Consider the following 24,793-nt stretch of genomic DNA (forward strand, 5'->3'; position numbering starts at 1 on the left):
GTATCGTTAAAAATGTAACAAAAAGTACAGGTATGGAATTAAAAACAATGTGGTATAATTCTCGCTCAGTTTCGAGCGATGTTGTCTGCGCTCGGCTGCTGTGGTCTGATGCGGCTGCGGTTACAGAAGCACTGACGTGTTCAGAGCAGCAGCGCGACGCGCGGATCGGCAGCCGAGAGTGACACAGCGGCACAACCGGGTAAGAGAAACTGTTTTCTTATCATCTCACTCCTGTTATGAACATCTCACAGTCGCTCCGACTCCTCGAGAATGTTAATTGTCCACTTGAATTTATTTCCCCCAGTGGCGTGACGATTGTAAAATAAGGGTTTCTGTAAGGTGCAGTAAAAAGATAGTGCTAGCAAAGTTTACCACTCGCCTGCGTTCGGATTTCCCCGGAAGTGAGTTGTCCACTTTTCTGCGTGTCTGCTGGTCTTTGTAGTTACTTCTCGATGCCTCCCTAGGGTTGTTTCATTTACACATTCGCAAATGAAAACTACAACCCTTGCGTTTCCGCTCTTTTGTCTAGTAAAATGGGAAGTGTAGTTTATAGGTAGTCCTCCGTGTTTACTGTCAACGCAGAAGACCTGTTCTAGAAACTACATTAACCAGCATGCTTGACGCCTTAAAGGAATCAGCTACGGCTAACAAACCGATGCTAAATAGCAAATTAGCATACACGGTCTGACCACTACCCTTCTACTAGTTAGGTGGTTACAAAAACAGCGAGTTTATGAAATAAACACTGAGGTAAGTGTGTGTCGTACTAGTATACTAATGATAACAGACTGATAGCAGATCTGTACCGGAACTATTGCTAGTGTTCATTTGCATGCTCTGTCCCGTTTGGTTTAGATGTCAGGAAATGGACGGATCTGGATCAAGAATGGCAGGTTCTGCGCTGGGATAGTTGGCATATAAATAAATATGTTGGTATTGACCACAATGAGGCATTTTATTCCTCTGTAGCCGACAGACGTAAGTGAAAGATGAGGGGAATTAGGCTGATGAGCTGCTTTGAGACTCCTGTCCATTCGTTTTATGTGCCGTTAATATTGAAGGTGATCTTGATTAATTTACTCGGACGACCTCTTATACATTGACGTGTTTCGTTTACTTTTTTTGTGTGGACTTTGCCTCAGATTACATCTGTAGGTTATCACACGGAGGCTTCCTCTGGCTGTTTTACGATCAGGAAATAAATGCACTCATAAGTGAATCATATATTATCTGACTGAAATGGGGGAAATGCACTGATCTGCAAGGTAGATAACTTATTCAACAGTAATTTGGATTTTAAGCCTACAAACCTAAACGTAATATAACACCACATTTAAACCCGCCTGTGAAATGTCATTCAGTCAGTACTGAGCAAATCAGGTGATTCAAAGTGGAACAAGTCTTTAAGGAATGTGTACTCCTCTCCTATTGGAATTTCTGGAATCTTTAGTGGTAATTTTTATTTTTTAATAATAATTTTGTAAATTCCAATTAAGCTTTAGAGATCTTTATTGGAAAGTGTTTAAAGTGTTTAAACTATTATTTTTCATTGTTCAATGAACCATAAACAATTATTGCAGGAACAGTCCTTAAAGTGATAGTTCACTAAAAAAAAAAAAAAAAATTATCCCAAGATTTACACACCCTCATCCTATAGGGCTGTGTATTGCCAAGACTCTGGCGATACAATACGTATCACGATACAGGGGTTACGATACGATATATTGCAATATATTGCGATATTGTAAGAGAGGCAATATATTGCGATATTTCTTTTTTGTGTGTTTTTGTTTTTTATATTTTAAAAGAATAAAGAACACAACCAAAAGCCTAAAACACGAGACAAAGTATTTTATTTAATTAATACAGTATAATTTATATTACTAATCATATGCAATGTGCAATCTAAGTTAAGGGAAATGTAAAGTGACTGCAGGGTTTTTTATGTGTAAATGTTTTAAAGGTTCACAGTATAGCAGTGGCTATTTAACAACAGAAAGTGCAGTCCATTTCATGACTGAATGACTGTTTGTTTTATATTTAACACGGTAGCCCCGATCACACAGAACAAGTTTTTGTAGCGAGAGGCGCCTTTTTTGAATGGATTTCGGTTGGCAGAGAGCGTTATGCGCGCTGCTTATGCGCCCTGGGCGCCTCGCGTTTGTGAAGGAGCGCTCCGAGCGCATGAAGTTGAAAAAAAGTCAACTCTGAGCGGAAAAGCGTGCAACATCATCGCGCTTATGTTCTGTTGTCCAATCGAAAGAATGAACCGGCAGGCCTTCCGTTGTGTTGACCGTTACATTGATTTGACTGACAGTACAGGTGATTCGGGGCTTGCCTAGAAACATTAAAGCGCACTGCTCATTTTTGAATGAGAAAACGCCGACCAAAAAAGGGAGTGCAGTGCGCCTCGCGTTTTCGAACCTGAAAAACGCGTTCTGTGTGATCGGACCCTAAAGCTGTTTTCTATAAAGCAGTCTATTGTATAAAGTGCTATTTCAAGTATCGTTACTGAACTGCAGAGCTGGTGCAACCATATCCACATCGCTATTATCTTTCGTTCTCCTGCCACCGCTGTCAGTTTTGTTGTGTGTTTATTTTGTTACTGAGAGGAAAACGTGCAGTACATTCTATCGAAACGCTTCTCAGCAGCGCGGGTGACGTCAGGATGTTAAGCGAGCTCTCTGTTTCAATGTGTTTCCCGAGTATTAGATTATAACTTGGCCTATTTTGCAAACAAAATGATTCTTGTCGATTTCCTTAGTGGCTTCTTTTTAGCTGAAGCCAACATGAGTCCACACTTCAGCTCTGTATACTGCAGGAGCGGAATAATGCTATCGTTTTAAGAGCTGGGTTTGCTAATGTAAACACTAGTGATGCCAAGGGGGTAATCTAGCGCTCGGAAAGCGTTCCACCCCTAGGGGCTGCCATTGCTAACCAAGCCATCACCTGCTGTTAGCATCCCATTGACTCCCATTCATTTTTGAGTCACTTTGACAGTGAATAACTTTACATCAGAGGCGTTTAAAGACTCCATTTGTCCATTGTATATTTCTAAAGAAACACGACAATGTATAAAAGGCTCCATTACCTTGTATCTTACACTATCGCCCCGCAGAAGCTGTTTTTGTAAAAATAGGCTAACGATTGCGTCATAACCAACGCGACCCTGTCGCACAGTTGAGAAATTACCGTATAGACCTGAGGAGACGCTCGCAGGCAATCTTTTACTGTCTATGAGACAGTCGGGGGGACGTGGAGACATGTCCTGGAGACTAGTCTGATAAAGTCAAGGGGGAAGAATGGGTAGAAGCCCATAGTGAGCCAAAAGCAACGGGAGAAAATATTTAAACAACGTGATTCAGCTTTCGCTTTCCACATCTACTAGAAGACTCACAGCTGTCAGACAGGAGGCTCACGTCACATCTACGTCGTCAAGCTCAGTCTGAGCCTGCGCAGTTCGCTCAGCCATCAGGAAGTGAGTGCCCCTAGGTTGACTTCATTATTTCGCCGTAGACGTCAATGGGGTCGCTGTGTCCATTTCTTTTACTGTCTATGAGTGATGCGCTCACTTTTACCTTGCGCTTCTCCAGCTCTGCATCAGTTATACGTTCTGAGATAACACTGCCATCTAGCGGTTGGGTGTTATACAGTCTGTGGTTTAAACCGAACACAAAGCCACGAATCTTGGATGTAAATAAATAAATATATAAATATCGATACAGCGTTTTTGAGAATCGATACAATATCGCCAAACATAATATCGCGATATTCACGTGTATCGATATTTTCTTACACCCCTATCATCCTAGGTGTTAGTGTTGTCACGATACCAAAATTATGACTTTGATACAATACCAGACTAAAATATCGATACTACAGTAAAAAAAAAAAAAAAAAAAGATAAGATGCTTAATGACAACAGAACTTGTTATTATTCATTGTTATTTTTTACTAAAAAATCATGTGGCCAGCATGTTCCTTAGGGTTGGGCATCATTTTGATTTGAACAATTATTGATCAATTACTATTAAAATTCTCACAAATTTTTGCTATCTCAATGTATTTTTTAGAATGGGGTAATTGTGTTGCAATAGCTTACACACAGCACAAGAAAGCTTGATTTCAAATGAATATTTTCATAAATTGAATTTTAAAAGACGAGTAAACAGTAATACAATAAGAACAAATAAACAGATTACAAACAATAGCACAAATAAATGCAATAGAATAGAAGATACAAATTAAATAGACTGCTTTATTTTTTCAGGTAGGTCTAACATTCAGATAAGAAACTGAATTAAAAAAATGCATAGTAATTACATTTAAAACAACATTGGATAGTGTTCTTTGTAAAAAAATTCAATAGCGTACAGATGAAACTATTAAAGTTACACAAGTTGATCAGTCAAGAGCAGTTGATCGTTTGTCTTTTTGTAGTTTGAATAACAAATGACTGCGGTCCCTTTAAGACTAACGGACGCATGGATCCTAAACACTGTTCCTGTTACTCGTTCTTCCTGAACTGTTTGCGACTGTGTTACGTTAATACTCTTCCAGATGTGCACTGATATTTCTTTGAGTGTATTTGACCAATAATAAGCTGGAAAAAGAAGCAAATGTTTGCACTTGTATCATGTCAGAGGCGGCTTTATTACGGTAGGCTATGTGTGTGCGCTTCAGATGTGAGCACGAAATCTGCGGGGATTAGTAGAATTAATTTATGTGCAATCCCGCACGAAATTCGGACCGATCACACACTTACACTAACACACTGTCATGAGGAAAAAGTCCAGCAGAACGTGCGGTCGCCGTGCTCAGAGGTTAACCGGGCTGAGTGAGAATATGCCGGTGTGTGTCAACTCGCTTTCGGTCGGAGAAGGAGAGCACAGCTGGTATCGATACTGTAAAAACTGAGAATCGTACCGTTTCAGATATTCCAGTATCGATACATATCGAAATATCAATATTTTTGACAACACTACTAGGTGTATGCATGACATTTCTCCTTTTTTCAGATAAATACAATCAGATAAATTTTAAAATAATTCCTGGCTCTTCCAAGCTTTTTAATGGCAGTGAATGGCTGTTTCTGTTTTGAAGTCCTTAAAAGTGCATCTATCCATCATAAACATGCTCCACTTGGCTCCAGGGGGTTAACAAAGGCCTTCTGAAACCAAACGATGCGTTTGTGTAAGAAAAATAGGCCTGTCGCGATAGTCAATTAATCGCACGATAAATAAAATGAGCTCGATAATTTTTCCGGGTGCGATAATTTCCATTTGTATGCTTGTTTGTTTTTCTCGTTGACTGCGCGCGCGCGTCTCGTTTGGGGAGATGTTTAAACTCGACGCGAAGACCGGGTGCCAGTTTTATGAGCCTCAAGCTCGGCCAGATTCGTCTGGAGCTCGTGCTTCTTCGGTTGTGGAGCCGCTGGCAAAGTTACAAAATTTGATGTGTATAGCGCCATGCGAAATGGGGTCTTGCGCTCTCCGCGTTGATGTTATTTTTGCCGCGCGCACCCTCGCGCTCGTGCAGACGCGCTGAGTATAAAAGAGGATTAAAGCTACACTGAAGTTGGCAGTTTTGTAAATGCAAGTTAATTCTTCAGTTCAATCTGTGTGTGCTAAAAAAGGCACATAAGTTCCTGTAGAGATAGCAATACACATTCTCCTTTTTTTGCCAAATAAATGAAAAGCATGTCATCAATGTCTTCTCTCTTTCTGTATCAAAATGTCACCTAGCTTTCCTCAGAGATGGTCAAGTTGTTTGAGCATGATTACATAACTTTTTTTTTTAATGCTGAAGCCTAAATTGTTGATAATTAAGTTATATATCCTGATGAAAAGTAAAATTCTGGAGTTTTAACAATTAAAAGAAAAAAACAAAAACCACACAAAACTGAACTATGGGTTTTGTGAACCGTGCCACCCCTAATCTGCACCTCATCTGTTGCACTTTTCATCCTTTTTATTTATTGTTTTTGGTCTTTTGTTCATTTTTTGTAGATATTTTAAATGTTTTCAGTGTTAAATAGTGTTTAGAAATAAAAGTTTATTGTTCTTAGAAAAAATGTACCTACATTATTATGCCATTATCATTATTTTAGATGAAAATGGTCTTAGAACGACAATATTATCGTTTATCACAATCATTTCTTGGCCAATTTATCGTCCAGCAAAATTTATCGTGACAGGCCTAAATGTCCATGTTTTAAACTTTACAAACTTTAATCGCTAACTTGTGCTAACTGTCGCACACACACATTCACAAAACACTGGTGTTCCAGCGTAAGTTACGGTGTCGAACGCAGAAGCGCAGAGGAAACAAAACTTGGTTCTTGTGAGAGAGTCACATGTCCAATAACTTAGGACAAAAGAGCCTGACTGGGAAAAACACCAGAGAAAGATGGCAGGGTCCCTGATCACCTGTGAACATGCCATAGCCCTGTTGCTGAAGGCATGAGGAATGCAGATGTGACCAGAGCAATAAACTGCAATGTTCGTAATGCAAGATTCCTAAATCCCTGTTCGGACGGGATTCGTTTTACAAGGGTAGATGATGGAGTAATGTAATTTCACCATAGGAGGACTGCAGTAATGTCATTTCACAAAGACCAGTTTTTAGCCACGGGATAAGAAATCTCAGTAAAACTAGCAGTAGTGGGAGGTGTAACTGATAGAATACACATAATCTATAGGTCCGGTGGATCAATTTATTAATTGAATTCTGATTAGTTGGTAATAAGCACTTACTAGGGCTGTGCGATATTGAAGAAAAATGCGATATCTTGTCAAATAATGCGATTTTTGCGGTATGATATTGCTGTTAGTGTGTAAAATTGAAATTATATATATATTTAAAGTGATATTAATGTGTTTTACAGTCTTTCTGGGAAAAGAAAGCATTGCTACAACTTCTGAAAGTGACCAGCAGTGTTTTAGCAAAAAATGATGCCATAAATCTGACGATATAATTTTAACATCAATGTAAACAAACAAAAAATGTAATGGAAATATTTAAATACCATAAACTCTTTGCTTGACTTTGGTAATATATAGTTATATAAACTTAAAACTGAACAGCAACAATATCCAGGTAAACAAAGACTCCTGAACTAGGGGTGGATGATTATTTTAGTTATTTTAATTTATCTTTCTCATTAAAAATAAGAACTAAAAGCAGTAGTCATCACATGAATTAAATATACACTGATACAGCTACAAAGGTTATTCAGCCGAGAGCACTGAGTGATTTCCTTTTGTTCTTCTGTTGTTTGACAGACAGCGGCAAGTTTACTGTCACTTTAAGACCTAATGCACAGATCTTATTGACACGCATTCGGTTTCTTTCCTCAACTGATATCCTTTAATTAAAGCAAAACCGACTGTTTTTGCATGAGTATTCGTCAAGACAGCCGTTTTGACATAACTGTGTGTGTGACAGTTTTGAGTGTGTAAAAAGAAACGAAACGGAACTGAATGGATCACACACTTTTAGAGAGATGGCTTGTGCACAAGCTTCGGTGTGTGTGTGTGTGTCAGACAGTACAAGACTGCAAGGAGTTGTTTTTCACAAGTTATTGCCTTTAATAACTCTTTTTAACATCAAGGAAGTCACATTAGTAACAGTCGTGTGCCCAGTCTATTCTCTGCTATATGCGTCGGCCTAAAACCTTCACTTTTCACAATGTTGAAGTAGCTTATTAAGATCATTCAGATATTGCGTGCTGTTGCGATATGCATATTGCGATATGTACATTTGTGATATTTTGATAGTTTTGATATATTGCATGGCCCTAGCACTTACCTAAAGCTAAAATAAGTTTTGTGCCTCTGACGAGTGGTTTAAACCGTCATCTTTTTCTAAATTGTAAGCAGAAAACACTTGAGGTTAAGGTTTGCCAAACTTTTTCCAAGCGCCTCGATGTTTAAAAAAGCGGGTACATTCGCGTGGGATTAGTATTACCTGAGGTCAATTTTTCAATTTACCAGATTTACAAAAGGTTAAGTTGTATTGATTATTGAGATGGCACATTCGGAGGGGACTAAAATCTCTGAGAAGTTCTGGTAATAAATTACTTTACCCCACCTATCCATGTTAAACTAATCCTGTCAGAATAGGGTTTAAAGGGTAAGTTGACCCAAAAATTTACATTCTGCCATTAGTTAGTTACTCACCCTTGTGTCATTCCAAACCCGTAAGACCTAAATTAACATATTTTTGATGAAATCTGAGAGCTTTCTGTCCCTCCATAGACAACAATTTAACACTTTCAAGGCTCAGAAAGGTTACAATAGTCCATGTGACTGCAGTGGTTCAACCTTACATCCTTAAGAATAAAGGTGCCAGGAAGAACCAAAAATGGGTTTTCACAGTGATGCCATAGAAGAACCATTTTTGGTTCTCCAAAGAACCATTTTGTTAAAGGTTCTTTAAAGAACCATTTTTTTCTAGTTATTTTATAGTCTAAAGTACCTTTTTGCACTACAAAGAACCTTTTGTGCAATGGAAAGATTCTTTGGATATTAAAGGTTCTTCATGGAACCATACACCCTGCAAAAGAACCATTCAAGAACCTTTATTTTTAAGAGTGTAATATTATGCAGCGATTAGAATATTTTTTGTGGGCAAAACCACGAAAATAATGAATTTAACAATTTTCAACAATTTAGTTCTAGCCTGTGTCAGTCTCCTACACCGTTTACGTTGTAAGTACAACACAAGAATGAACTGCGTACGAGACACAGGCTAGAACTAAAGTGTTAACTTGTTGAATAAAGTTGTTGCTTTTGCGCACCACAACTTGTTGCTTCATGATATTAAGGTTGGCCCACTGGAGTCACATGGACTGTTTCAAAATATCTTTATTTGTGTTTTGAAGATGAACATGGATCTTATGTGTTTGAAACGACATTTTCATTTTTGGGTGAACTATCCCTTTAAGATAGTTGCTGCGTTTCCATTATCCTTCAAATTGCGCAATTTGAAATTGACAGTGGAAACGTCAATTTGGCAAAAACTCTTATATCACAATGTTTATGCTCTCATGAGGTGGTTTTTCAGACCATTGGAAAACGAAATATTTCACTCAACGGCATTTTTTTTTTTTTACATCTGCAGGTCACCTGCTGTTCGTAAAAGGCGATAATTCTTTAAAGAAGATGCGGTGGGTTTAGACAAGACGAGACAGTTCTTTATTAAACTCATAAAAGACAAAAGAAAAAATACTGGATTCTAAACAACAAAGAAATGCCACAATTTATGAAGACCTTGAAGCAGGTAGAACAGGAAAACGTGATACGTGCACAGTAAAAAAAATAATAATTCAGGCCCCAATTGAACATTTTCTAGTGACTTATCACATCTAAATTTTTCAGTTGGCCAAATTTAATTTCTGTGAATTAATGCAATTTAACTCAGAAATTCAGTTTGGCCAACATTTTTTTTTTTAGATAGGATCAGTCACTAGAAAATTTTCAATTAGGGCCTGAAATATTTTTATTTTTTTTACAATGTGGCCATTCCCATGTCTAAGAGTTTTAATGCTTGGATAACACGCCTACGTCTCCTTTGATTAAAAATGAATTTCTGGTGCGGTTTTAGACTTTTTAGCCACATAACATCGGTTAATGGAAACACCGACATTTCACAGTGGTTTTTAATCAATATTTATTAAATATTGCAAAAAGTTTTGTGTAAATCTGTAATGGAAACCAGGCTACTGTTACAGGGAGACAGGATGGACAGCGGACTGTCCTCACAGTGCCTAACTACGTGTCCCCACAGACCTGTTTTACATACTTGCAAGTGTTTTGGTAGAAGAGTGGAGTAACATCTCATAGCAAGAACTGGCAAATCTGGCTCAGTCCATGGATGAGATGTACTGTAGATTTTAAAGCAGATGCTGATCTCATAAGATACAGCTGCTAATTTTGATATTGTTCAGTGACTCGTTACATTTCTGGTTCAGAAAATGTGTTCAGTTTATGTCTCGGTTGCATCTTTTTATGTGGTTCTGTTTAAAATCAGAAGAGATATCGAATGCAATAGGGCTGTCTGCTAAATAAATCCAATAAGTTCAACCTCCTAAATGAATGGCAGATTTTTCAGTAGGATAATTTTTGGTAGGTGTTTATATTGTCTGAATTGGATATATAGAAAAACATATATACATTTATATAAAATATGTATTTAGGCCTATATTTAATTTTAGAAATGTTGCATCAGTGTAGCTGTTCAACACCATAATAAGCTATATGAACAGTTATAATGTACAGGAAAGCATGCTTACATAGGAGACGGTAGGATGGAAAGGTAGTTAGTTCTACATTCATGAAGTTCATTCATTCATGAATGGTAGAATGATTTGCATGCAGTTTTGAATTGAGCATGAGTTTGGATAGACAGTGAGCTCAATGAAGAGATTTATACTGTTGTATTCCAGTGTAGTTAGGTAGCAGGGGAATTTACATTTCTATTGCACTGTAAATATAATAGTATGCAAAAATAGTCCCCTTTTCACTGTACCCTCATTATGTTCCTCTACGTTCACAGACAGAATGCCAGAAGGAGACAGTGCTGGTGAATCCATCCATGGGAAACCATCAGCGATCGGAAACTTCTTTAAAAGACTCGGGCAGGTGAGGCTCTTGTAAATGCCACTGACTGTTCAATTGATTTTAAAGGGTCATGAAACCCCAAAACACTTTTTTTTGAGATGTAAACAGATATGTATAGGCTGCACATCATTGAAAACACTAAGGGTACTCATTAATGGTATTCATATGTGAAAATAGTTATTTTTGCATTTTTCAGAGCGATTTCTGTCTTCCAGTTTGAAAAGCTTCGTCGGAGCAACGTCACAAATGCTGACGTCGGCGCGGCCTTTTCGGCCCAAGTATGGGCTGCTGGGCACATGCTGACGTCGACCGCTCTGAGCGATTCTCGATATATATTCATGACATAAAGCTCATTCAGTCCAATCCCTGCGCTGTAGTATGCATACAAGATAATTTAGTTAATATGCATGAGACAGTCACTTCTGTCAGGCTCGTCTTACATCATTATTGTAGAGATATGGTGGGGAAGTTTTGGAAGCAGCGTGCGGAAAAGTCACGGAGGAAAGCTAGGCGTTGTGCTGATACGAAGTAACGTAAAGGGCGCCGAGCGAGCTGTAACCGGCGCCGTCTGTGGAAGCCTTTGCTACAAAGGCTCGGTAAAGTAAAATTCACCTGAGGAATCGCACGCCGAACCTGCAAGCGTTGACTGTCTATGTCAGGAGGGCAAAATAACCAATCTGTAATCTGTAGGCTAATGAACAAAAGCCACGTTCTCTCCGTTTTATTTGTGGTCACAGCCATGCACTAAACCGCATGTGTTCGGGCTCTTAGTGAAACAGTGTGCTGCATATTTGGACAAATATAGATTTAGCTGCCGAGTGATAGACAGCGCGGATCGTCACGGCAACCCAGCGCGCGTCGCTCTGCTTCAGATGCGCGGTCAGCCTCAAACCCCTTCGCTTTTACCCCGATCTAGAATTACACATCTCTATCTCATCGCATGTTGGGTGGTTCATGTTCTCTTATCACGTCGGCGCGTTGTTCTTCTTGCCAAACAGCGTGCATATTTGGACAAATATAGTTTTATCACGTTTGCAAAATATTTCGTCATGCAGAATAACATTTATTTTCATTTCTCACTGAATTATGCTGGTTTGAACTTTGAAGAGCTGAATGATTTGCGATCTCTGCTGCACGCCACTCACAGCTCTCTCATTCGCTGTACTCATCGCTCATTTAATCTCACTGTGGTAAACAATGCCAACGTGAACCAAGAACATGTCTCAGAAGCGCTGTAACTGCTGCTGTTGGTATCGCTAATCTTAATGCACCTACTGACACTCCCCTATTTATGCAAACATTCCCTCTTTCCACACAATACCATCCCACCTTTTCACAGTCGACCACTCCCAAGCCTCAGTCGACCACTCCCCTTTTAACAAGCTTTTTCAAATCGAAGGTGTGAAAAAACACCGCTGCAGCAGGGGGGTTTCATGACCCTTTAAAGCCCCGTTTCCACCACAGGAACTTTACCCAGGAACCAGGAACTTTGGGTGGTACTCAGTGTGTTTAGACCGCAGGAACCAGGGTCTAAATGAAGTTCCGGGTAAATATTTCCTCCTCCAAACGGCCCTGCTCACGAGGGAGTACTTTTTTCAAAGTTCAGGAACTTTCGAGGGCGGGACTTGGGCGCTGAACATGCTGATTGGTTGAGCTGACGCAGCATTTTATTTCAACTCGGCATTTTTAAAAGTCTTTTGCGAGGTTCGGTCTACGTTCAGTAATAATCAGTCTTACACGCCGCGCTCATGTTGACAAGAGAGGAAAGTTAATTTTTCTGAGGGGTTAACTTTTTATTTCGTAAGTTATGAAGATAAGGCAGTTTTTACTTTAACTGCGCCTGACAGAAGATTTTTTTTTTTCTCAGATGATTATTTAAACAAATAAATAGCTTATTATATAATACTGTATTAGTCCTGGTGGCCGTTAAGAGTTGCTATGGCTTCAGTAAACACATTCCAGCTGCTGGAGAAAACAGCGGCGACATTTTTGATGCGGCAGACAAACTGCATATGTGACAAAATGATTGCGATTGAAAGTCATCACATGTAAACACCAGATCGGTTTAGATAACGTCTCATGTAAACAGTCCACTAAATATTTCAATCGGTACACACAAAAATGACTACTGTCCGGGCTGTCATTTTTGAAAAGAAATCTAATTCGAACGGAATTAAAATATCAAGCAATGCATTCGAATATATTCAATTATCTACAACGCCGTCATCTCCAGCAGCTGGAATGTGTTTACGGATGCCATAGCAACTCTCAACGGCCACCAGGACTAATACGGTTTTATAAAAGCTATTCATTTGTTGTAAAGTGTAATAATCATCTCAGAAAAAATACATTCTAATGTCAGGCGCAGTTGAAGTAGTTAATGATTGTTTGCTTACATAGGCATAGGGACAGTGTCATTATGCCAACATTATCTTCATAACGTCTTATGAAATAAAAAGTTTATCCCTCAGAAAAATGTAATTTCCTCTCTTGTCATGCTTGGTGCATGAGCGCGACGTGTGCTCTTCAGTGGTGAATGCGCGCGCTGTGTAACATCACATAACAAGGACGCACACTCAAAAGTAATCCGGTCAGGTCATTTACATGGTGAAATGTTTCGTTTGATCGATTCATGAAAAGGTTTATCCACCCATCTCAAAACGATTACAATTTCATTCAGTTTAGGCATTTTTATTACGATTGATCAGGTGTTTATATGGAGCATTTTCCTTCAGATTGGACTTTTAAACTGATTACAGTGCTCCATGTAAACGCACCGACAATAAAAAAAAAATTGCGCTACATGGCACTTTAAAAACCGGATAGTTTATTTATAGTTCGATTACGGATATTTCACGTCATCTTCGAATGCATATCGAAAAGTGACAGCCCTTGTCCGTCACTGGCTTGGAGGAACAGTCGCGCGCAGTCCTACATCACCGGACTTTTAATTTGCCTAATCTTCACAGAACTTTATCGCAGTCGAAACGCAGACAGCTGCAGGTCTGGGGGGGAGAAAAGTTCCTGTAAAAAAGTTCCTGGTACAAATTGTTTCGGGTAATTTTGGTGGAAACGGGGCTTAAGGTTGTATGAGTGTTAGGGGTATTCTAACACTCATGGCTTTCCTGTAGTTCAACCAGTGAACTACACGTGGCGCTAGCAATGTCAAGGGTTCGATTCCCAGGGAAAGCAAGAACTGACAATAATGGGGAGAACGTGTACATTGAATGCAATGCAAGTCGCTTTGGATAAAAGCGTCTGCCAAATGCATAAATGTAGGGGTAGGCGACATGATCCAAATCTTTGTTTCACAAAGCGTATTGCATCATACAATAACGATATATAGATCACAGTATATGCAATGCAATGCAATGCAATGCAATGCAATGCAAGTCGCTTTGGATAAAAGCGTCTGCCAAATGCATAAATGTAGGGGTAGGCGACATGATCCAAATCTTTGTTTCACAAAGCGTATTGCATCATACAATAACGATATATAGATCACAGTATAGTTATTTTTGCTTTAAATACGTTTTTTTATGATATCAAAATATGTGATTACTATTGAAATGTTGATAATCTGTCACCATTTTTTAAAATCCAAATAGAAAAACGTAGAAAATACCAGGATATATACTGTGTATCGCCATTCAACTGAAAAATACAGAGATATAATTTTTTTGCCCATATTGCCCAGCCCTAATTCACATAAACGTCATTTCTGTTTTAAGTGAACATAAACAGTTGAGAAAGAAAACGCATGTGAGACAGTATAATGGATCTGTGTGTCAGGTCTTAATGACAGCAGCCTATTATACCTGCTGACAAATTAAGAGGGAATATTAAAAAATATAGGTAACACTTTAGTATGGGGAACACATATTCACTATTAACTATGACTTTTGCCTAAAAAAACTCCTAATTTACTGATTATTAATAGTTAGTTAGTTTTTGTAGCATTTAAGTTTAGGTATTGGGTTGGATTAAGGGATGTAGAATAAGGTCGTGCAGAATTATGCATTAATATGTGCTTTAGAAGTACTAATAAACAGACAATATCCTAGTAATATTCATGCAAATAAACAACTAGTTCATAGTTAATAACTGAAACTTAAAATAAAGTGTTACCAAAATATCTATATGGCAGTTTTTCCCCATGGTATCGAAGTCAAAATTGTGGCTAGTGAAAAAGCTGAGTGGCTAGTAACTTTGGAAAACCATTTGCTGCAATGAATGGTGAGCAAAAAAGTTAATGTCAAGCCCTGTTGATGAACATGAATTGTAGTTTGCGAGTAAAACAAGGTCAGCTACCTCCATAATAATCTTTTGATGCATGCAGTTCAAGTGAAAAGCGCTGCGCTGCATAAGCAATCTATAAGACAGTCTATTAAAGGGTTAGTTCACCCAAAAATGAAAATTCTCTCATTAATGATTCACTCTTATGTCGTTCGACACCCGTCAGACCTCCGTTCATCTTCAGACACGAAGATATTTTTGTTGAAATCCGATGGCTCAGAAAAGCCTTCATTGACACCAATGTCATTTCCTCTCTCAAGACCCATAAAGGCACTAAAGACGTCAATACAAAGCCCATCTCACTACAGCGGCTCTACAATCATTGTATGAAGTGACGAACGAAAAACCAACGAAATAACGACTTGTGTAGTGATGGGCCGAATTCAAAACGTTCAATGTTTTGAACGGTTATGAATCAGCGTATCAATTCAGGATTCGGGTCGCCAATGTCACGTGTTTTCAGCAGTTTGACACGAGATCCGAATCATGAATCAATGTAATTCATAACGGTTAGACACTGTTTTGAACTCAGCCATCATTATATAAGTCATTGTTTCGTTTTTTTGCGCACAAACTATTCTCGTCACTTCATAAAATGATCGTAGAGCCGCTGTAGTGAGATGGGCTTTGTATTGACGTCTTTAGTGCCTTTATGGGTCTTGAGAGAGGAAATGACATTGGTGTCAATGAAGGCCTTTCTGAGCCATCGGATTTCAACAAAAATATCTTCATTTGTGTTCCGAACATGAACGGAGGTCTTACGGGTGTCGAACGACATTAGGGTAAGTTATTAATGGGAGAATTTTCATTTTTGGGTGAACTAACCCTTTAAGTTAGTTTTTTTTTCTCCCTGTTTTCTTCAAAACAAAAAGTTCCAGCGTAATAATGTTTTGAGCTGAAGTGCTCAATGGTATATATGGTTTATAATCACTTGCATTTAAAATGCATTTAAACGATGAGCTTTTGTGACAATTAGGGGTGTCCATGGTTAACCGATTAACCGTTAAAAATTGCATAACCGAGTGAAACATTTTGCTCGGTGAAGTGGCGTCAATGACGTGCATTGAATTTAGTTGTAATATATTTTTGCACCACTAGAGAGCGCCAGAGCCTCATAGGCTACTCTCTGATTATGTAATCCATGACGTGCATTTCTCTCTATAGGCGCGTTCACTACGGAGATGGCGGTCGTCAAATTAATAAACTAAAAATAATAACCCTGACACACACTATGGTTAACCGAGTATTAACCGCTAAGGGCCTCGGTTAACGGTTAATGAAAAACTTGAAAACGTGCAGCCCTAGTGACAATGCAGCACAGCAATGTCACGTGAGCGCAATAGGCCAAGGATTTGTACCAGTTGACCAATTTCTACTAGTTAATCGTGTCTACTGGTATATCCCCCACCCCATAGTGAGTGCTGTTGGATAATGAGACCTACTGTTTCTCTTTTGCAGATTTATCAGTCATGGTTGGACAAGTCAACACCGTTCTCAGCGGTCCGATGGGCAGCCACTCTTCTTCTAACGGCCATATATATGATCAGAGTATATATTCTACAGGTAAAAACACCATCTGTTTAGGAAAGATTGCAAAATGCTTCAATTTTATCTCTTTGATTTATGCTTTGACAATATGGGTAGAGTTATCTTGCAGTTCTCGTTGTGTAATAGCATCTTGCAGGTCTAGAAAGTTGCATTTTTGATCACAAAACATTAATCAAATGCAATGAAACATTTGTTTCTCTTATTAGGGCTGGTACATAGTCACATATGCTCTTGGGATCTACCACCTTAACCTCTTCATTGCGTTCCTCTCACCAAAAGTGGATCCCTCATTGCTTGATGATCCAGGTATAATCAGCGTCTGAAATGATCTTTGCTGAGGTGATTTTCTTTAGTTTTTTTTTTCTTCTTCTTCTTCCCTAATCGATGTCTCCTTTCACTAGATGAGGGTCCAGCACTACCCACAAAACAGAATGAAGAGTTCCGGCCGTTCATTAGGAGGTTGCCAGAATTCAAATTCTGGTAAGTTGTCACGTCATCTGTGACATTTTAAGATCGCATGAAATCGTGAAATCGTTTAACGAGTGCAGTTTTCTTCAGAAAATGAGTGGATTTACTTGATTTAGTGATGTGCAGAACTAAGCAGAAATAGAGCCCAATGATTTCCACCATGTGCAAAATGTAGGCAGAACCCAGTGAAAAAATTTACATTTACTGTACAATACGTATTGTCACATAATTTGGCAAAATGTGGATGAATAAAAAGTAGGGCTGTACATTTAAAGACGGCATGAAATCAAATTTTACAATTCATATTTTTATATGTAATATTGTAGTGTTTACTATAAATGATTTATCTGTGCACTTCATTAATTAAAAAAAAATGGTTTTACCCTTATAATCTTTAATTAATTTACATTAACCTCCCCTCCCCCCTCGAAACGACTTCTCTTCTCTCCCGGTCATGCGCTATTGCGTGAGGGCGGGGCTATGGCGCTCTGTCTCGTTTCTGCACCGCCTCTCAGACACCGGTTGCTGAGGGCATTCAAATCTGCCTCCATTTTGTTAGCAACGCAATAATCTTTGTGCTTTGTTACTATTGATATGAAACAAAGTCTCAGATTACAAATTACATCCATTTTATTACAAAATTCAAAAACATAAATACCGCTTTGGTGTGAGATCGCTCTGGCGCAGCTCAACTCATGAGAAGCTGCGAAGGAATTGTCAAGTAACGTCACATTTACCTCAGAAAAACCATCCAGTGTCCATAAAATCGCTAGTTATCTAGAAAAAAGGAACTCTAGTAATTTGCAAATTGATAAATATTTGCACAATATTTCATATTCATTATAATCTTTTTTTTATGCTTTTCAATATTTCATGCATGTATGAATAAATGCCATATGTTTTTATGGCAGCCACCATTTAAATGTTTCTATTTCAAAAAATGAATTGGGAGTATAAATATGATTATGTAATTGTACTTTATTATTATTTTTAAAAAATTAAGTGTAATTTAAGTGCTTGAATACAAATCAGTTATTTTTTACCTTCAATACTATAGTAGGCTACAACTGACTCCCATAGTTTATAGCATTATTTAAGAGATACATTTTTCCATGAGACAATTTGGCATGTATTGTACCTGATATATATCCAAAATAATCCACATTGAATCAAATTGTAATCAAAATTGAATCAAACTGCAAGCTTCTGAATCAAATTGTGAAATTTGTGTCAATACCCAGCCTAAAAAAATATTGGTACAGTAAGATCAAGATCAAACACCCTTTATTAAATCTCTTTGTTCAATTTAACGCATCCCTATTAATCCGCCCAATGCACACAGCCGTATCGTACCATAGAAATGCAAAGGTCTTGACTATTACCCACCTAAATGAAAGTTTGGTTGAATGTGAAGTTATGACAGAAATTATCTTGCGTTGTATAGAATGCTCTTCCCAAAGCAGTAATAATGAATATTCCGAATATTATCCCCATAATGGTTTGTTTCGGCGTAGACATACACGCGGATAGCTCAAAATGCGTACAGATAACAAGCTACTTTGCTTTAGAAAGTGGTGTGTATGTTTACACAATGTCGTCATGTTGCATAGAAACTGCAAATGGCTTATTTCATTTTTAAAAATAGGGGATTTTACCATTATATGATGGTTGTGTACACACAATGCTGACACATTTGTGTTAAATACATTTTGCACAATAGGTCCCATTTAAAGGTGCACTATATAGGATTTTTGCCACCAGTCAAAACCACCAGGCCACTGTTATATACATTTTGTTCAGTTGAGTACTTAGCCTGATGTGGTCATACTCAATTCTAGTCAGACTATTAGTCTAAAACAGCCATTGGGCTGTGAATATGGGGTGTGTTTCAACCGAACCAGGAAAGACCTCAATTGGACAGACCTACAACCAATCAGAGCCACGAAGCAACAGACAATGTTAGTTGTCAAATGTCAACAGAGCTCAACTGCACTGTGCTGCCAAGTCCACGTTTTTTTCCGCAGTTGTTTTCTATGTCCGCGGGTTGAAGCGACTATTATGTGATATATAGTCCCATGAGTGCGAATTTTAGCAGGCAACCTTGCCAAAATAATACACATTTTACCCCCCAAACACCATTTTTTTTCCCCCCGGTTTTATTTGGCAGAAATGCTTTACTCTTAGCAGTGTGAACAAGTGTCACAGCAGCGGCTGAGTGAATGCACAGAGTAATGTCATAACATCATTTTAAACACTTAAATGTATCTAATAGGGGTGTCAACAATAATCGATTCGGCGATGCGGGACATGAACGATTCAGCATCGATGCGGCAAAGTGCCATAATCGATTATGTCACTGTTTATTTTCTGGCGGACGATAAAGTTGTGAAGTTTCAAATACTTCCGGTTCCGGGAGAATAACAACAACAACAAGGAAGATGGCTGAGGCGGAGGGAGATGACCGCGATAGACGGGTTATTAAAAACGCGCTAACGACCCGAGGTGTTTAGGATTGTACGTATATATATTTTTGCACAATAATAAAAAATTAATCTATAATGACGAAATACGGCGCAATTCACCTTTATTCCACAGGGTGGCAATGTCTGATACCCAATGATGAAGTGACGTTTCACTCATGGTTACCTCTGACAGAAAACGAAACAATAATTATAATCTGCAAAACTTGAAATGACTCAGTGATTTACTTCAGAGAGCAAGTACTAGACACAATCATATGTTAGTGTCATTGTCTCTTGATGATGGATGTGGTCAAGAAGCTGTCAGTGATCAAAATATTGATTTTGAAGACGTTGAAAATGAGTTTGAAGAATATGCTGGAGATCGCGAATATGAGTCAGATGCTGAATATACTGGTAAACGAGCTCTGACGAGGTCATATGATGATGGTATTAAACATCTGCTCAAACTGAATCCTTCCAAGCTCCAAAAGGTAACGAAATAGGTTTTATTTTATTCTTCTGTAGCTGTTACTCTAAAATCAGGAGTTTTATATATTATCACGACAGGTAGAGGTCTATCCATGTTAAATATAGATCTGGGTCGCTAACGACCTGAATATGTAAGAATGTTTGGTGAAACAGTCATGCATTTAAGGGCTAATTGCATTTTATTTTATTTTATTTAATAACTTTTATGTCAAAGATACAGGAGACACATAACAGCCAATACAATCTGTTGTTTAATATCTGCTTGTATTGCCTCATGACTGATGAAAAATTTGCTTTGTGTGCAGTAGAATTTTGATGCATCACAATGCATCGTAGAATCGAATTGAATCGAATCGTTACCTGGTGAATCGTAATCGAATCGTGAAGGCAGTGCCAATGCACACCCCTAGTATCTAATATGATGAACAGAGCTGCGTTACCTCATACTCACGACCGGAGAAGCGGAAATGGCGCCGGGCCGCCGGCAACTGTGTCTCGTCATAATAAATGTCCCGCTGCTCACGAGGCGTGCATTTGGTCAACAATTGCTCCAACGGCCTTGTTCAGCTCCTTCAACACACGGTCCTGCTCTGCTTCACACCACAGTAACGTGAATCACCACATCCATGAACGTGATGGAGTCCTATCCCGGTTCTTTCCCACTGGCTGTGAGGCGAAGACCACATGTCCCAAGATTCTGAGCTCAAACTTGGGGTCATTAAACTACGCCTTTGTTTTAAATAGGCGCCCTCTAGCGGACGGAAAAGTGACATAGAGTTGCTTTAAGAATAGTCCCAGACTAAAATGCATGCCTGAGCTGTTTTAACTGAAAGCAACTTGCACTGATATATCTTAAAATATGTCAGCACCATTGTTTTGTCTCAAGATGCACAGCAGTAATGTTCTTTTTAAGGCACGTTTATAAAAACCTTACTATTGATCTAAGGCCAATGCTTTGTCTGTGAAACCATTCTTTAATTTATAAAAAATGCATGTGTTAATATTCCTTCAAAAGTGCTTCAGTTTATGATGTGCTCATGTTGTTTTTTGTTTGATGTTTCAGGCATTCTGCGACGAAGGGCATCGTCATCGCTATGATTTGCACATTCTTCGACGCCTTTGACGTGCCGGTGTTCTGGCCCATCCTCGTAATGTATTTCATCATGCTGTTCTGCATCACCATGAAACGGCAGATCAAGGTTCGGCAGTGGAAGATTTCCTATAAGATATTTCCGGTTCATATAGCTGAGCTGTTATTAGCAGTGTTGTCTAAAAATAGAGTTCCAGTGACGTAATGTTGAGGTTTTGACTCTGTTTGTGTTTCCTCTACAGCACATGATCAAGTATAGATACCTGCCCTTCACACATGGGAAGAGGACTTACAGAGGCAAGGAAGACACAGGGAAAACCTTTGCTAGTTAAAATCCCCTTTCCTGAAATTAAAGTTATTGATGAAGAATGCTGCGTAACGGGGGTTGAGGTTTTTTTCTTTTCTTTTTTTTCTCTTTTGCTTTCTTTTTCTGAGTAAGAAAAAGCCAATCCTGTTGAAACTTTTGATCGACATTGAAACTGTAATGATGCCTTTAAGCGTTTGAGGAATGCTGTTTGAGAGTTTCTACACTGGCAAATTTTAATATATTTGGACAACTAGTATGAGATTTGACTTTTTTTTTTTTTTTTGCTCAGTGGTTCCCATTCTTCTTCAAACCTAGAGGATCTGATATCTTATCCAGTATGGATTTTAAAAGGAAATCATCTTTCATTCGTCCTTGTGTCATTTCAAACCCGTATGACTTTTTCTCAGTGGAACACAGAAGGAGAAATTTAACAGAATGTCCCTGCTGCTCTTTTCCGTTTACCTATTTTATGGGAAATGGCAGCATGGAAATGCGTGCGTGTGTGTGTGCGTTCAACTGATTAAAGTAGTCATACTGATTTGGAACTAAATCAGGTTGAGAAATGAGCTTTGAATGAACCATTTCCTGATTATTTACAAACATGGGAATGTAATATAAAATAGTGGGAAGTTTAATATTCAAAACATTACATTTAATGTCTCGCATAAATAATAACATTAGATTCAGTATTCAGACCAATGAAAGAAGCTTCCATGAAGAGAGAGGAGACATTATTGATCGTAGGGACTTGGTGGAGTTCCATCTTGCCACATGTTAATATTTGCCTTTTATGAACATTTATAGATCTCTTAATGTGCTGTAGCATTGTATTTAATTTTTTGTACATAGCTGTCCACGTTAATCACATCCATTCGTGCTTTTTGTAAGTTATTCTTCAGTAGGTTAACCGTTTCAAACCCCCTCACTTTGTACGTCAGGATTTTAAAAGCAAGCGTGCATTCCATTAAAATGTTGATACAAAAATACTGGCTGTATGTTTTTGTCGTTTAAGCATTCCCAATTAAAACTGTCTCTCTTTTTTCTTTTACAGAGGAAACATAAAGTTGAGTGCTTTAACTATTACAAATGGATGGAGAGGGTTGAAGGTTGTTCTTTTTTGTTTTTCCTTTTTTTTTTTTTTTTTTTTTTTTTTTGAGATGGGCCATAACTAGTATAGTTTTTTTTTTATGGGCAAATGGAGAACTTCAATAAGCATTTGAGATGAGGATACATTTTCCTATTAGAGTGCAGTTTTTTTTTTTTTTTTTTTTTTTTTGAGGGGAGATATATATATAAATATAAAAATGTATAATGTATAATTTTTTTAATGGTTAGCATGTTTTTTTTTTGTTTTGAAAATGCCATTTTTACTGTATTAAATTAATCTTCATCAAAACAAAATAGGTTTGTTAATTCCTGATTAAAGACATTGCATGTTTTAGGTTTTCTTGTGCTGCTGGTTAAGAGAAAACAAGATGATTTTAATAACTAAGTGTAAATTTTTCACTTCAAATGCTATTAAAAGGCTGTGTCCCTTCACTGATTATTACTTTTTTTTCTTCTGTTTTTAAGCTTAGTGAATAAATCAATTGAAGTGTTTTGATAATTCTGGTAATTCTTTATTTTAGTGTCCTTGTTACACATGATACATACTAAAGTAATAACAGTAAATTATGCATATTTTAAGTTTGTGTCTGTGTTTACATTTTAATACTAAGTAATAATAATGAACTACGTGTACTTACTATAGGGTTAGAAATAGGGGTTGGTTTAGGGTTAGTTTCAAGTTATTATGCATAATTTATATGTATTACTACATTAACTACATGTAGCATGTTTAACAAGTACACTGTAAAATAAAGTGTTATCCATATTCTGTATTCTACATGCAAGAATGTTTGGGTGACTCTGAATCCAAGATAAAGTGTAATTGTAATAGGTTACAATTCTGTATGTACTGTGAACATTTGATAAAGACGATCTTACAACATTTTGCATTTCCATTTACAGTACAGAAGCCCGCAAAAGACACTTGGGTTTCGCCTCGAAATGCATGAATGTCATTGCATTAGTCAGATAAGACTTCAAACCAGTCGTCAACTGCAAACATATGATGTGAGCTCTTTTCTCAGAACTAGTGTTATTTATCTATGTTTGGAACAGGAAGGGAGTGTGAGATAATGTCTCGGTCGTTATTATCATGAAATTATATACTCCAGTTTACAAGCTCAGCTGACGGAGTAGCACGTGTTAGTTATTTTTAATGCTAAAAACGTTGGCTTGTCAAATATTTGACGTGTGTAATTTGACAGCGAATAACATAAATGTGAGTATATAAAATATACTCCACTTATCCACTTTTATTAATTAACCACTTATCTTGATAATCTTCCTCCCTTGCACCGAATGCACTCATTTCCTGACTAGTTTGGTGGTAATGTAGATAAAGACATTCTCCTCTAGGGGGCAGCAATGTCACAAATATCGTGATTAATAAATTTTTACAAAGATTTATTTCACAAATTCCATTCAAAAAGTGAAACTTGTATATTATATTCTTTCATTACACAGAGACTGATATATTTCAAAAGTTTATTTATTTTAATCGTGATGATTATAACTGACAAATAAGGAAAATCCCAAATTCAGTATCTCAGAAAATTAGAATATTGTGAAAAGGTTTAAAGACACCTGGTGCCACACTCTAATCAGCTAATTCACTCAAAAACCCTGCAAAGGCCTTTAAATGATCTCTCAGTCTAGTTCTGTAAGCTACACAATCATGAGGAAGACTGCTGACTTGACAGTTGGCCAAAAGATGACCATTGACACCTTGCACAAGGAGGGCAAGACACAAAAGGTCATTGCAAAAGAGGCTGGCTGTTCACAGAGCTCTGTGTCCAAGCACATTAGTAGAGTAGTGACTGCAATAGAGAGGTGACGGGAAAGAAAATATGTGGTAGAAAAAAAGTGTACAAGCAATAGGGATATCCTCACCCTGGAGAGGATTGTGAAACAAAACCCATTAAAAAATGTGGGGGAGATTCACAAAGAGTGGACTGCAGTTGGAGTCAGTGCTTCAAGAACCACTACGCACAGACGTATGCAAGACGTGTTTCAGCTGTCGCATTCCTTGGGTCAAACCACCTTTGAACAACAGACAGAGTCAGAAGCATCTCGCCTGGGCTAAAGACAAAAAGGACTGCTGAGTGGTCCAAAGTTATGTTATCTAAAAATAGTTAATTTTGCATTTCCTTTGTAAATCAGGATCCCAGAGTTTGGAGAAATCGAGGAGAGGCACACAATCCACTTTTCTTGAGGTCCAGTGTAAAGTTTCCTCAGTCAGTGATGGTTTGGGGTGCCATGTCATCTGCTGGTGTTGGTCCACTGTGTTTTCTGAGGTCCAAGGTCAACACAGCCGTATACCAGGAAGTTTTGGAGCACTTTATGCTTCCTGCTGCTGACCAACTTTATGGAGATGCAGATTTCATTTTCCAACAGGACTTGGCAC

The 24,793-nt window shown here is 38.0% G+C and overlaps 1 protein-coding gene across 4 annotated transcripts; it reads left to right on the forward strand.

The window, feature by feature from the left end:
* Window positions 1-59: 59 nt before the first annotated feature.
* On the forward strand, window positions 60-22,821 carry rer1 (retention in endoplasmic reticulum sorting receptor 1). 4 transcript variants are annotated; one of them, XM_067413090.1, is made up of 8 exons: window positions 60-199; window positions 10,558-10,643; window positions 16,377-16,481; window positions 16,673-16,772; window positions 16,868-16,946; window positions 20,949-21,084; window positions 21,218-21,272; window positions 22,334-22,821. In XM_067413090.1, exons 2-8 carry the CDS (start codon window positions 10,563-10,565, stop codon window positions 22,342-22,344), a joined length of 567 nt encoding a protein of 188 aa, XP_067269191.1. In that variant the 5' UTR covers window positions 60-199; window positions 10,558-10,562; the 3' UTR covers window positions 22,345-22,821. The 4 variants fall into 4 exon arrangements, with proteins under 4 accessions (XP_067269191.1, XP_067269188.1, XP_067269189.1 ...); XM_067413089.1 differs by lacking the exons at window positions 60-199; window positions 22,334-22,821 and adding exons at window positions 653-750; window positions 856-978 and having other exon boundaries at window positions 21,218-22,324; XM_067413087.1 differs by lacking the exon at window positions 22,334-22,821 and having other exon boundaries at window positions 21,218-22,322.
* The last annotated feature ends 1,972 nt before the right edge of the window (window positions 22,822-24,793 follow it).

This window comes from Pseudorasbora parva, chromosome 13 (assembly GCF_024679245.1).
Source record: "Pseudorasbora parva isolate DD20220531a chromosome 13, ASM2467924v1, whole genome shotgun sequence".
Classification (NCBI taxonomy): domain Eukaryota; kingdom Metazoa; phylum Chordata; class Actinopteri; order Cypriniformes; family Gobionidae; genus Pseudorasbora; species Pseudorasbora parva.

Excerpts from the sequence above, each read along its gene's own strand:
- rer1 (XM_067413087.1), top strand. The coding sequence starts at position 10,563 with ATGCCAGAAGGAGACAGTGCTGGTGAATCCATCCATGGGAAACCATCA. Across the intron at positions 16,947-20,948 it reads TTGCCAGAATTCAAATTCTG|GCATTCTGCGACGAAGGGCA; the intron begins GTAAGTTGTCAC and ends TTGATGTTTCAG. Across the intron at positions 21,085-21,217 it reads CCATGAAACGGCAGATCAAG|CACATGATCAAGTATAGATA; the intron begins GTTCGGCAGTGG and ends TTTCCTCTACAG.